Source organism: Centroberyx affinis, unplaced genomic scaffold, assembly GCF_046629955.1.
Source record: "Centroberyx affinis isolate AG114_WGS23_722 - 3 ecotype Tasmania unplaced genomic scaffold, CSIRO-AGI_Caff_v1 ptg003508l_1, whole genome shotgun sequence".
Taxonomy (NCBI): Eukaryota; Metazoa; Chordata; class Actinopteri; order Beryciformes; family Berycidae; genus Centroberyx; species Centroberyx affinis.
The window spans coordinates 99,529-113,697 of record NW_027281457.1 but is presented as its reverse complement, the minus strand read 5'-3'; the positions used below and the strand labels follow the sequence as shown (position 1 = coordinate 113,697).

Here is a 14,169-nt window from a genome sequence, read left to right as displayed (position 1 = left end):
ATTTAAACCAGCCCTTCAAATAAGTGAGTATCGGGAAAAATGTCCTCACTTTGGGCAATTTTCCACATCTTTCTATCCTTGTGAGGACATTTGGACACAACCAGAGTCACACACACACACACACACACACACACACACACACACACACACACACACACACACACACACACCGTTTTCACCTTACAACATTCAGGTCATTCTCTTCCCTCACCGTCTGTCAATACCTGAGAGGAAGCCACTATGAAAACAAAGCCTTCTGCCAGTCCATTCTCCACTGCTGGTGCTGAGTGTTTTAGCCCCTGGCTAAGAGCCTTGTCATTAGCTCAGCGCTCAGCACCGTGCGCTTGTTGTCACCTTGAGCCCTGAAAGAATGTACAGAATGAAATGGCAAAATGTGTGGAATGATCTACATGCTGCCAGCGTTGCGTTTGCATGCACCACCAGTGTGTAGGCTGCACACTATGCCAAGCACCATCTGGGAAGCAGGGAACAGAGAGGAGAGAAGAAGGTGGAAAAAATATCTCTACAGACATACAGGCAGGCTTGCAGACATACAGAGTATGATGCACACACACACATACACACACATATACACACACAGACAATATAAACAGAGCTTGATAGTTTTTTTTCTGTGATTGGTGGATCAATACTAGGTCTGTTAGTAAGCTGCCATCCCCGAGGCACTTTCCCACAAACAGGCTTAACAGTCTCTGCTCTCTTACTCCCGCTTTTGCCCGACTGTCACCCCCCCCTCCCCTTTCTTTTTCTGCCTACACCCTCTCTTCCTTTGTGTCTCTCTCTTTCTCTCTCCCTTTCTCCTCCTCTGCCTTATTTTCTTTCCTATACCTTCTCTCTTTTCCCCCCTTCCCCCCTTCTGCTTCATTCCATCTCTATTGCTTTCTCCCATCTTCACTCCCTCTGTGTTCACAATCACATTACCTTTTTTTCCCCCCCAGATTCTGGATTTTATTGTTATATCAGTCAAATGTTGCTAGGAATTATCCCAGCTCCAAATTGTAAATCCGACTCGCATTGTTTTTGAGGACAGAGTCGACCTGTATTTTTGAAATGCTAAAATAATAGACTTTGGGTAAAAAATCATTAAAACCAAAAACACTAGCATTAGACTGAACCATTTCATATAGTCTACTATGGCAAAAGTTAACTATCATCCCTCTCTTACATTTGTGTCTCACACAAACCCTCAAGTGATTTTTTTCACAAAAGGAACATCTCTAAATTTCCTTTCTAGCTCATTTCTAGTCATGAGGATTTTTATTATTATTATCCACAGCCTAAGGATGATTTGTAATAAAAAAATGTTTAAAAGGCCTTTTGCATGCAGCTTACATAAGCAGAGTCTTGAGGACAGTTTGACCTATCATGTGTGAAGTGTGTGACTCATGAGCAATGACTGGTGAGGGAGACTAGTTAACACACACCCACACAAGCACGTGCGTGTGTGTGTGTGTGTGTGTGTGTGTGTGTGTGCGCATACATACGTACACAGTAAAAGTGTGTATCCATATACCATATAGTGAGCCAGTGCTGCTCATATCCCAGTACTCTAATGTGAATTAACCCAGAAATGCCAAGAATGGTTTCTGTTTGCAAGTTCAGGTCACCGGAGGAGATGAATGGTTGAAAGTGTTAGAGTATATGCCATCAGTATGTATTGGAAAGCTGAAAAATGTGTGTGTGTGTGTTAGTATGTGTGTGCGTGTGACTATGCATGTGTGTGCATTTATATGCATGTAAGCAGTGAGCCATAAAACAAACACAGACAGCCATTTCAACTCACATCAGAAAGTGCACAGTATATATATGTATATATAGTCTCAGTGTTTTTTTTAGCCCATTCAACCCAATAGTGACCCAACAAATTAATTAGAATAAATAATAATAATAACAAGATTAGTCATAAATAATAGTAAATAAGAGTTTCCCTATGGGGGCTAATTAAATATCACTTTATCACACATTAACTGATCAATAATGATGAAAAGCTGTTGAACATATGGTCTCCCACTTGAACAAATAAAGTTATTATTAAATGATAATGAGAATACACAGATATGGCAAGAGTCGGTTCACCACTGAATTGCTGTCAATGGACCAACTACCTCAAGCATAACATTATGAAATTATTCAGAAACTATTTGAATTGATAAGTATTTGAAGACATAAATAAAAAAAAAGCTGGTATGTTATATGTCGTACCTCACACTTATCCCCAATCTTTTATTCACTAATTCCTCTGATTAATAGATATTGAGAGTTACATGCACAATGCCATATTGGAATATGAACCCTGCTTTGTTAATACAGTATCAAGTCATTGATGTAAAATAAGTATAGTTCATTAAGGGATGCTGATGAAAGAATTTTTAAATGGTTGAATTTTATATACAAGGGTGTGACAAGGGTTTATAGTATGTGTAATCAAAATGAAGTATTACTGTTGAATATCTATGGAGTGAAAAGGTCAAGGGAGGAGGGGTAAAATAGAGGCAATCAACTTCTCTGAAACTCACAACATTTTGGATAAGCTGGCATAAAATTCTAGGATCCCGCACCTTTTTCAGTTAGACTTTTCTTTTTCCCTGATCATCCTGGCAGGTGGCGGCCCGGACAGAAAGCAGCATCAGGAGGCGGAACCAGGCCATGCCTCGCACCTCCAGTAAACGTCGCAGTCGTTTCTCCTCCCTGTGGGGGCTGGACACCACCTCCAAGAGGAAGACCAAGGGGCATCCCTCCATCAACCAGGTTCATATACAGTCACACATCCTTGATTGCCTTCACAGTTTTAAGTATTTGAAGTGCAATGAATCATGGTAAAACTGGCTGCCACTGATGCTTTTGAAGATGATGATATAGTTACCTCCGCCAACAAAGTGTCTGTTTGTTTGTAAGCAAGATATCGCAAAAAGTAATGAACAGACTTGGATGAAATTGGCTGGACAGACAGACCAAACTACTTCCAAGTCAGCTGCTAAACAATACGTGCTATTTCACATACGGAAGACAAATGCTAAACAAATACAAACCATTTTGGAGGCTGAAGCTTTGCAAGTTGGAGAATTGTTCAATACCGAATGCCTTGTAGTTGTTTATGCAATAACTACATAATAAATAAAGGTGATATATTGGCCAATGTTTTGTGCTCTGTGTGTTTGCAGGTGTTTGTTGATGGGATGGAGCCAGTGAGAAAGCCCTTGGAGCGCATGTTTGAGGACTCCGCCAGTGAGAAATCTGTAAGAGCTTAGCCAACTTTAGCAGCCAGAAATTACCAAAACACATGATGTGATGTAAATATCCCTTGTGAATGAATGCGGGGTGGGAAATTTTGCTTGGAAGCTAGAGGAAAGGCTTGAGTGTAGGTGAACAACTCCTATCACAGATGTTTTGCTGAATTATGTCCATGACACTTTCAAGATGGCTTTTGAGATTTCTTTCTTTCTTTCTTTGATGAATTGAAAACCACATATGCATGCAAAGAAAACATGTTCAGGATAATGCAAAAAAGGCCTGGATTGGTTTCCATTTCCATTGTGGTCTTTGTTGTTCCTGCAGCCTAAGCAAGGTGATGACAGGCGTCAAGTGCAAGTCAGCATACAAGTAATTTAAAAAAAGACCCCATCAAATATATTTATACTCCCTAAAGGCTAAAAAGTAAGTTCCTGCGCTGCAGAGCCACCTCACTCCTCCCTTTCTTAGTTTGGCATCCTCTAAAGAGAATCAGAATTCATGTTGCTCTGGGCCAATATTTTGTGATTGTTTTCTTTTCCCACAAGCCTCCATAAAAATCGCATCTGGTGGGCATCTGATGCACCTTTATACTTGTATAATTGGTGGCGGACTTCATTAGACCCTAAGGCCAACAAGACATATCACTGCATTTTCCACCTCTTTTCACTTAACTGAGATCCTCTTGGTGCGCTGGCTGTTCAGCTGGTAGGATATCTGGTGGAAGCACAAAATCCCTGTGCCTCTCTGTATCAGCGTGTGTCTTTGAGGTCATTTTCAAGCCCCTGCTTTGATGTTTTCAGACATCCACTTTTCTCCTCGGTGAAGAGCGATTTGAGAAATGTACAGACTTCCTTATAGAACTTCAAACGCTGTCCTACAGATTCTCTTCTTTCTTTAATGCTATCAGATGATTCTTAAGTTTATTTGTGGTAGATACCTTCTTTCTCATCTTCTCAAGCCGTCCGTTGCATTTTGAGCTGCTCCTCCCCCTGCATCAGTCAACACATTCTTCGCTTTACAGGACTTTGCAGGACTTATTTGGTTCTAGTACTGCCTTCTCTTTTTTCCTTACTCCAGGCCATTCTTCATCATAGTCAAAGATAATGCCATTAGTCTCATTCCCAATTGTCTTTTTAGTCTGTCTAGTACCATTTTCAAATCAATGTCGACAGATTCCCATTTCTTTCTTTTCCATTGCCCCAGGCTATTCCAACCCTATCAACATCATAGGCTATCAACTGGAGTGATATTTCTGCCTGCTAATCCCACTGAGACAAATTTGATCTGTTCTGAGCATTAGCTATCTGATGTTTCAACAAATTATGCATACATTTGATACCAAAGGACCTGGCAGTTCCACAGCATCTGTGTCCAGCATTAGTGTATGACTACCATTTATAATAGAGATGATTGGAAATATGTAATGCTCACCTCTTATTGAATAACATTTTAGAAAACTAAATTATTCACGACACTTAACTCTTTAGGGTGTATAGTGCTGAAACAATTAGCCGATTAAGCGATTAGTCGATCAACTGAATATTAATCGATTCTAATTTTGATAATTGATTAATTGTTGAAGTCATTTATCAGTAAAAATACCAAACATTTGCTGGTTACAGCTTCACAAATGCCAAGATTTGCTGCTTTTCTCCATTTCATATCAATATAAAATTAATACTTTGGGTTTTTTTGGCTGCTGGTCAGACTGGTCAGACTAAGGTCAGACTAACTTGTGATGCGCATATGCCGGTACTTTTGACATTTTAGTTAAACTAGCTGGACTGCAAATGCAGCCTCTGGGGAACATTGTCTGTTCGGAACTGAAACATTTAAATTTCAACAGGATTAATTACTTGTCCTTACCTACAGTGACAGCAGTGGAATCCAATGGTAATATGCAAGTCTTTGCACTGCACTCCTCTCTGAGTGTTGAGCAGTTTGACACATCTCCAATTAAAAAGTGTTATAAATCCTGTAACTAACACAGGTGAGTTTGGAGCCAATTGTGGAATTTTAAGTTTCACTATAGCTTTCACAACATGAGACTCTGTCTGATTGAGCTACTGGTCTGTTCATCGCTAAATGACGAACATGACGTGATGCGCACATTAGACACATACAGACCGATTTAGATCAATTTCTATACATTGACCAACTTTTGATTTTTTGTGCTGATATTGTGGCGGTGCACCATAGAGGAGCCTAGTATGTATGGGAAAGTTGCGTATGCACGTGTCAACAATGGGGAGTCAGTCATTCAGTTAGGGACAAATATTATTACTGGTCAGCAAATATAATTGATAGATTAATTGATAGTTAGTTGCAGTTCTGAGGGTCTGTGTAAATTTAAGACTGATAAAATGAAACATTATAGCTGCACAATGAATCATGAATATAAAGGCAAGCAAAAATGGCCAGCTGCCCGTCCATATTTCATGAACACTGGTGCAAGGCAGTAGAGAGGGAAGGCAGAGTGTCAGCCCTCTGTCTGAACTCTGCAGATAGAAGCAGACTCTGCAGCTCTGAACCGCTCTGACTGTGGAGGCCCCAGCAGCACCACAGGAGATTGATTTCCGTCCACCCACACACGTCTTCAGCTGGCAGAGCATGGGATCACAGTACAGAAACGCAATAAGGAGCAACACGCTTCAATTGGTAGGAAGATAGGGCTTGAAGTGCTGCATCAGAAGGCATAAAGACTCAAAACACCCTCTGAGTAGCAAAGTCTGGTAATTCTCTCAATGAACTTTGCCACGCAGGATTAATTCCTGCAAAACTGATGGACTTTTTCCAGCTTTGTGATTCTGTGTTTGCTTTGGAGACTCTCACTTGACGGCGAAAGAGGGAGACAGGGAGAGATGGAGCGAAAAAGACACGGCTTTAGTTTACCAAGCCGCCCAGGATGCTTCCACCCCCAGCAGAGGCATCCTGGATGGGCCAGGAGGGGTGCCAGATGGTGCCGAGGAGGGCTGGGGAGTTCAGGGAGTTGGGGGAGGTACTAGTTATGGGCCCCCCGGTCTGCTGTCTGTCTGTGAGAATGTGTGTGTGTGTGTTTCTCTATCTGTGTGTCTGTTTTGTTTGTGCATGTGAAAATGTGCATTTGCATGTAGTTTGCCTTCTCTCTGTCCCTCTCTCTCTCTCTCTCTCTCACACACACACACACACACACACACACACACACACACACACACACACACCAGCCAAGTCTAAGTTCATTTAAACAGGGACCACCGGGCCAGATTGTTAATTGTCAGCAGATTGTATGGCGTGAATGAAAGATGGGGGGCAGGGAGATGATGGAGTGATGTAGGGATGGAGGGATGGGGCAACAGAAGGAGCGGCAGTGATGAATGGGGGGGAAGGGGAGGTAGAGGAATGAAAGAATAAAGCGGGGGCGTCTGGATGCTGTTACCTGATAGGAGAAGATAAGGTATCAGTGACAGACAGTCCGGGGTCGAACAGAAGAGACGAGCGAGACAGAATGAGAGGAGGAGAGGCTGACATGGCTGCCAGATTGTCGGAGGTCAGAGTGACAGGCTTAAAGGTTACAGACCGTGGTTTGCACACATAGTTATGCATACACACACACATATATGCAGACACAAGCACACACACAGGGAGACAATTGTATCAAGAGGCTCTCGACACACATTAATTCAATTTTGTAATCAGATCGCCTGCTGCTTTGAGGCCATTGTTAGAGTCTACGGTATCAGTCTAATCAATCAAAACAAATCTGATTTCTTTTGAGAGCAAGAAGATAAATATTGATGAATTAGGATGATCATTGCGTGATTTGTTCAAATTCAGCAGTTACAATGGTGGGGAATGGGTTTTCTCTAGGCTTTCCCCCATTTGTATTTTTAGTGGTATCCTCCCTCCTCCGTTAATACCACCCAAACTAGAATTGAGAATGATATCTATTATTATAATATATATACTATTATCATAATATATAATTAGGATATATTTAATTTACTATCTGGTGCTTTCTGTTTTCACTGAGCATAAAAGCTACTGAAAGAGCTGAATGAATGTGTGTGTGGGTGACCTGTATTTTCAGAGTAAGAGGGAGGGCTCGGTGAAAAGCCTTCCCCAGCACAATGTGGACAGTGACATCTGGGTTCCTGATTACCTGACTCCCTCCTGGGTGTGTCTACCGAGCGACCAGCCCGTCCTGGCCATCATACAGCCTGCAGAGACAGCACTGGATGTCCTAAACACTGTCTGCAAGGTACACTACACTACTGAACTACTCACAACCTACGAGTACATCTTTGTACAAATGTGTGTGCCATACCATGCCTCGCACCCGAGTGAGAAAATGTGATGTAATTGTGTGTAGATGTGTGTGATATAATTACAGACAAAAACACTATGTACTTGTTCCACGAGTTGGTGTGAAAGGTGAGAGACAGTTTGCCCAACCCTTTTCTCTTTCCTTAGCACGCAGCAGCATTGTGCGTTAACGCAGCCACACACACACACAGAGACATAAACGTTACAGCAAAAACAGTCAAACAGACAATCCATTTTTAACAGACCGGTCAAACACATATTCAATCTTGAGGAACAGCTACGCTCATAAAATTGCACACATAACACTGCTGAGGAGTTTAGGAGAGTTTAGAATACCAGAAGTGGTTACACAAGCTCATTAAATCTTACCGTTTTACAGCGTGTTGACAGCAGAGACAGAAAAATATGTAAAAGTCAAGATTTTTAAATTCATCACAGGCAAACAAAATATAACAAAAATACAACATGGATGATTAGAAATACATTTGCTGTTGGATAGATTTGGATTACCATTGATCTAAGTATACTTGATTTGGATGGGGATCTAAGAGGGTTTGTACTGTTAGTAAAGCATTTGTCTGCTTCTCTGTGTGTATCTGGAGGAGAATACCTGGGATGTTTAACCTAAGACTACATAATGATTACGCAAGACTGTCTCCGGTGTTTATTATCTCCTCTAGTTTGACACTCCGTGCATCTGTGCCCTCGGATTCACAGTGCCACAGCACCCATATCTGTCTCCATGATTCTTTCATTTTCTTTCCTCGTTATATACACTGCACATTACTGCCTGCTCTCCCTCGTCAATATTCTTTCCACTTCATCTCTCTTTCTCTCTCTCTCTCTCTCTCTCTTTCTCTGGTCTCTCTCTTCCTCCCTCCCTAATTGGTCACAGTCAGAGACACACTAGAATAATGATGCCTAATGATATGTATATGTTCCGTTCAAGGGTCTATTGAGACACATGTACAAAGCTGATCCGTGTGTGTGTGTGTGTGTGTGTGTGTGTGTGTGTGTGTGTGTGTGCACATGTGACAAACATGTCACAAGGAACTGGAGCGCCTAATCCACGGTCCCTGCATATGCGCTTCATACATGTAGATACATGTAGATTACATACATGACTGGATACATGTACGTTCATGTCTTTTTGTCAGGGAGATCTCTATAGAGTGTACCGTTGGTAAAGGAATAGTATTATAGTAGATTGAAAACAATATTATGCATGTGTTACATTAGAATACAAGCTTTGGTCACATAACAGGTGGTTAGAGTTTCATGGCAGCTGTTAAAATCAATGAATTCCACTGACTGGCATATTGTTCCACTCAAAAAAACATGAGCACATCTGTAAAATTATGCGGTTGTTATGTCTATCTTATTTTGGAAAGAAAAACAACAAATGCATTGTTTACTCATTGTCAAATTTAGCAGTCTCCTCTATTTTAACATGTCTTTTTCTTCATCCTCTCTCTCTCTCTCTCTCTCTCTCTCTCATTGTCTGCAGGCTCACAAGATCGACCCATCCAACCACTACCTGCGTCTGAAGATGTGTGTTGAGGACCAAATGCTCCTCTATGTTCCCAAGCCTGAAGAGGACATCTCTGATCTGGTGAGGGAACACACAGTGGGTGCAAAACTGCAAAGACCACCTTTATAATCTGTTATAATCTGTAGACTGCTGTAATGGAGTGAAAATCCCAATTTTGGAATCTTGGTGGAAACACAGTATAGCCACATGATGAACCATGAAACTACTATAATTCATGACATATCAAGTACTTAAAGATGTTGAGTACAGTTATTTAATTGTTTGAGTCATCTTATGCTTTTAGCCTTTTAGCGGTCTCTGTTGTATTGTAGGCACTATTGGTGCAGCAGTGCAGCATTTGTCTTGGGGTCTTGACCTGTTTATTAATTAATCTTTGGCAGATATGAATGCAAGCTTGTGCATGTTTTATGACTTGGTTGGAGATTTGATTTGCAATGCATATGAAATTCCCAGGATGCAAAAGAAGCACTACAACATATGTTATAAATTATGCAAAGTAGCATTCCGAGTGTATGATGTGCACTGCGAACTATATCCATTTGTGTGTGTGTGTCTTATTATTCATATAAACAATAATGCTTTCATTTAAAAAGACCTCACGTCCACATCATTCAGCCGCTGTAACCCCAAAACCCAATTCTCTCTGCGACAGTGCTTTGTAGGTGGCACACTGAACTCTGTCTCACAGCACAATCATTGTATTACTCGCCCTTTTCCTCAACTCCTGTTTTATCTTTTCACTTTGATCAGTGACTCATTTCACTGTCTTTCATTCCCTCAGTCTATAATATCACGTTATTATTTCTCCACTATACACTGTGGACTTCTGTTCCTGTCTGTTGCTTCATACACACAGCTGTGTCTGTGCTCTCTCACACACGGTGAGGTCAAAACCTTGTCTAAAGACCCACGCACACTTCACAGAGCTGACCTGGATTCTGACCCCACAACCTTCACGCTCAATTGCTCCGTTAAGGAGCCTGAATAATACATGAATCCGTCCATCCTTTGTTAAGAGCCGTGAGACGACCTCGACCTTCACCATACGCCAACACCGCTGCCCTTACACGTTTTAACCAATTAAATCTCATATTCTTGTGTTCGCAGCTCTACAAAGAGATTGAGATTTGCCCCAAAACAACCAAGGTGATCCGGTTTGACAAAGCTGAGTCCTGCACCATCGGATATGGTACGCTGGTCTCTGAATAGCCCTATTTAGACCAGATAGACTCAGTTACTCTTAAATACTGTATCAAATTGATTTAGTAATGGACTTTATTGAGTCATGCCTAGTTAATGACAATAGGGGAATGACCCAGTGTGACTGCATTTTGTATTAATTGGGTCTATTAGTTAAGTAGTTATGCTGTCATCTCTTCTTCTCGATTGGCAGTAAATATTCAGATACTTCAGAAAGGACTTGAAGGACAAGATCAGTTGAAACAAATCCTTAATCCACCTTTTGTTTTCTCTCTCTCTCTCTCTCTCTCTCTCTCTCTCCCGTTCTCTCTCTATAGGTTTTTCTGTGGCAGTAGTAGATGAGGAGGGAACACAGCAGCTCCACATTACTGAAGTGAAACCAGGTGGACTGGCCTCAGCCAAAGGTACATATTTCTGTCCTGACCTACCTGACATTACTGCTCAACAAACAACACACACACACACCTGAGCTGAGAAACACCTGACCTGACATCACTCTGTAAAGCCTGTTTGCGTGATTGCAGTTCAGCATAGTTAACCTAACTTAGCTAAAAAAAAAAAAAAAATGCCGCAATTTCTTTTGTTTGGAAGAAGAGTCTGCCTGCTGGCTTATGACATAGCAGAGATGAAAAAAAATAGCATTCCTTTGTCTGCGTCTGACTGCTGTTTGCACAACAGGGTCTGGAGATCTCCCCCCTTCACTGGTCCCTATCCAGAGAGAGCCAGAGAGACGTAATAGGGTTGAGAAACACGCGGCGGTTCTTTGGATACAACCTTAATGTATAGAAAATGACATGCCCCACTGTTCTGCCCCTAGTCACACCAAGGTTACTCAAGTGTGAGATTACGTCCTCCAGTGCATTAGCATTCTAAATGTTGCTAGCTTAGCAGACTGTCAGTAGCCAGAGGATACGACTGTACTGACTTTCTACCTCTATTGGAGGAGTAGAGATAGAAAGAGCTTGTGGCAGCCAGACAACACAAGGCGTCCATTTGGAATATTATACTGTATTTCGCTGAATCACAGAATTAGGTATGTCAGACGCGAGGTTAGTGAGTCTGTGTGTCTGCATGAGTCTGTGTGTGTGTGTGTGTGTGTGTGTGTGTGTGTGTGCCTGTGCATGCATTTACATCACGATTATGAAGAGAGAGAATGAATGGGGGAGTGAAAGAGATTGTGCTGTAATTTCTGCAGGGTGTATGGAGAAACCAGGCCAGCACTGGACAAGGAGCCCCGAAGGGTCTCTCTCTCTCTCTCTCTCTCTCTCTCTCTCTCTCTCTCTCTCTCTCTCTCTCTCTTTCACTGTAATTCCCTTTCCCCCTTCCCCCTACACAAGCACACACATGCACACACACACACACACACACACACACACACATTTACACACAGTGGAATGGCCAGAGGGGTTATCTCTCTCTGTCCAATAAAGACTCTACGCTACAGCTGACATTTCACATCCCAGACAACTAGGTCATAACTTAAGGCTAAATGTGTGTCATGGTGTGTGTGTGTTTAAGTGTGTGTGCCTATGTGTGTGTGCATGCCTGTATATGTAGCTGTGTGTGTGTGTGTGTGTGTGTAGTACAGTATTCAATGCTTTATAGAAGACATATCACAGCTTCAGAATGTCTGTTATTTCCATTAGAGGGTATAAAATTAGATTGAAGTCTGAACCAAGGATAAAAAGCAATCCTTTGTGTGTGTGTGTGTGTGTGTGTGTGTGTGTGTGTGTGTGTGTGTGTCTGTGCATGTGTGTGTGTCTGTGTTAACAGTACCAAAGCCCTTTGTCTTGTTTCTGTACTGAGGGCAGATGAGAGAGCTGTCAGATCTCCAAAACAGCTGTCACAACCAATCACTTTTATTGGATGACGCTGGCCGCTAATTGGTTGGCTGATTGAGTGCTAATTCTCAATTAGGAGAGCAGGGTACAGGTGGTGAAGGGGAGGGGAGTAGGAGCGTCAAACTGAAGCTCTGTTCCAGTATAATCCATGGATTCTGTTTTGTATGGAGTAGTATGGACATATGGTGATGGGACAAGAAAAGACAAGCATTGCACCCACCTTCTTCAACCTATCCAGTCTTGTTAGATCAGTATTTGCCTCCAGCAAACGAAGATGGAAGGATGCATTTTTAATGTATAGGAACAGATTAGAGCCCATCCCTGTCTGATGAGCCACAGTGTAGCTGTTGAAATGTTTGTGTAAATCATTTGTAGATATTTTTAGACACATTAGCCCTTCTGATTTGATGGCCCATAGGAAAGCTAATGTGCTGGATGGTGTTTTGCAGTTTGGAGATCACCTGACACATAAAGGTCTCTCTTACTGTAGTATGTCAGTCTTGTCTGTGTTTCTTTTTTTCCAAGTGAAGTGCAGTTTCTCACAGCAGTCTTACCAAAAACTGAAATCACATTAAGTCTTTGTAGGCTGACATGTAAGGAACCACCAGAACCAGCTGAAGTGCAGATTCATCTCCTTGTTTCTCCATTCATTCTCTTCTAGGTTTGAGAGCGGGGGATGAGATCCTGTTGCTGAATGGTAAACCTGCGTCTGCCCTCCAAATGGACGATATGAGGGCTGCGTTTGTTAACCAAGCGTTGACCTTGAGCATCAGCACCCTGCCCCAGCTGGACCCTCGGCTGCTCTGCTCCCTTCCCCCCCGGCGCTCCGACGGGGAACAGGACCCTGCCACCGACATCTTCTCCCAAAGCCAAGGTGAGGCTTCCTAGGAATGTGGTTTTTCACATGGATTACAGCATGATACATTAACAAATTCATGGATACATCATGGGTCATGTCATGGGACCAGTTGTTTTTTATTTTCTGTTTTTTAAACAATGATTGATGAAAATGTGTTATCATGGTTTCAATGAAAAGATGTGTACAAACAGCGCCCCCTAGTGACATATTTAGTGGCAATTTTTTTTTTTAATCACTTGCAGTCACTTGGTTAAGTTTAGGTAAGGACAAAAACTGTAGTTAAAGTTAAGATTAAGGTCATAGAGTGTAATGTAACTGGTGAGGGTTTGGTGAGGGAAAGGCAACAGCAACCATTTACTTACTTAGATAACTTGGGTCATGAGTGGAAAATAAATTTGGTTTTGGTGCATTTGAGATCTTGGTCCAGTTTTGACATGGAGCCTGAACTAATTTAGCAGCTTTTGATGTCATGGGAATCAGACTATCCAACCACACCCCAAGTAGCTTCATGGTGTTATGTAACAGATTTTCCAACTGGATTTTTTTGTGGCAGACTTATGAAACCAGAATGGGCTGCTTTCTTCATGATTTTCTGCAGCCTAAAATCAGACTCAATGGGGTTTACCCATACTTGCTTATTATATCTCCTCTACCTTGCCAGCAATACATTTGTTGTTTGCTGTGGTGTTTGATAGGTGGAATGTTTCAATAAAAAAACATTTTATCTTTAAATCACAAGATCAGAAATTGCTCAGTGCTCAGTTTTTGTGTTTTCCCTTTTAGTTTTTATTCATGTTTTTATGTCTTGTAGTGTAAATACACCCTCTGAAACCCGAACTCTGTGCAGAGGGGAAAGGGAGAATGCAGATGAGCGATGTATCTTTTTAAGCAGGGGTGAATAGGGCGATCTACTAATTATGCATGGATGCTGTCTGATAGCCAACCTGCCGGCAGCCGGCAGCTTTCCTCTGACCTGCTCTCTCTCCATGCAAGGGCACCATTTGTATTCGTTATAAATTGGGGCTTGCAGCGCACAGGCTGACAAGCTGGCATTGTTTATACAGGGACTCAGAAGAGTATGAATATTAATGTGGATCCTTTAACAGTGTGGAGCTGTCATCGTGTAGGATGCCATACGCAAAGGGTCAGACAGGGAGTTTAAA

General features: G+C 41.9%; 1 protein-coding gene across 1 annotated transcript in view; it reads left to right on the top strand.

Annotated features, from left to right (window-relative positions):
* The window catches only part of LOC139661314 (rho guanine nucleotide exchange factor TIAM1-like), a 65,691-nt gene that overhangs the window by 30,107 nt on the left and 21,415 nt on the right, over positions 1 to 14,169 (top strand). Inside the window, exons 10-16 of the mRNA XM_071539749.1 lie at positions 2,623 to 2,769; positions 3,183 to 3,257; positions 7,319 to 7,489; positions 9,062 to 9,166; positions 10,214 to 10,295; positions 10,624 to 10,710; positions 12,809 to 13,021. Coding sequence (XP_071395850.1) covers positions 2,623 to 2,769; positions 3,183 to 3,257; positions 7,319 to 7,489; positions 9,062 to 9,166; positions 10,214 to 10,295; positions 10,624 to 10,710; positions 12,809 to 13,021 — 880 coding nt within the window. The remainder of the gene's footprint in view (positions 1 to 2,622; positions 2,770 to 3,182; positions 3,258 to 7,318; positions 7,490 to 9,061; positions 9,167 to 10,213; positions 10,296 to 10,623; positions 10,711 to 12,808; positions 13,022 to 14,169) is intronic.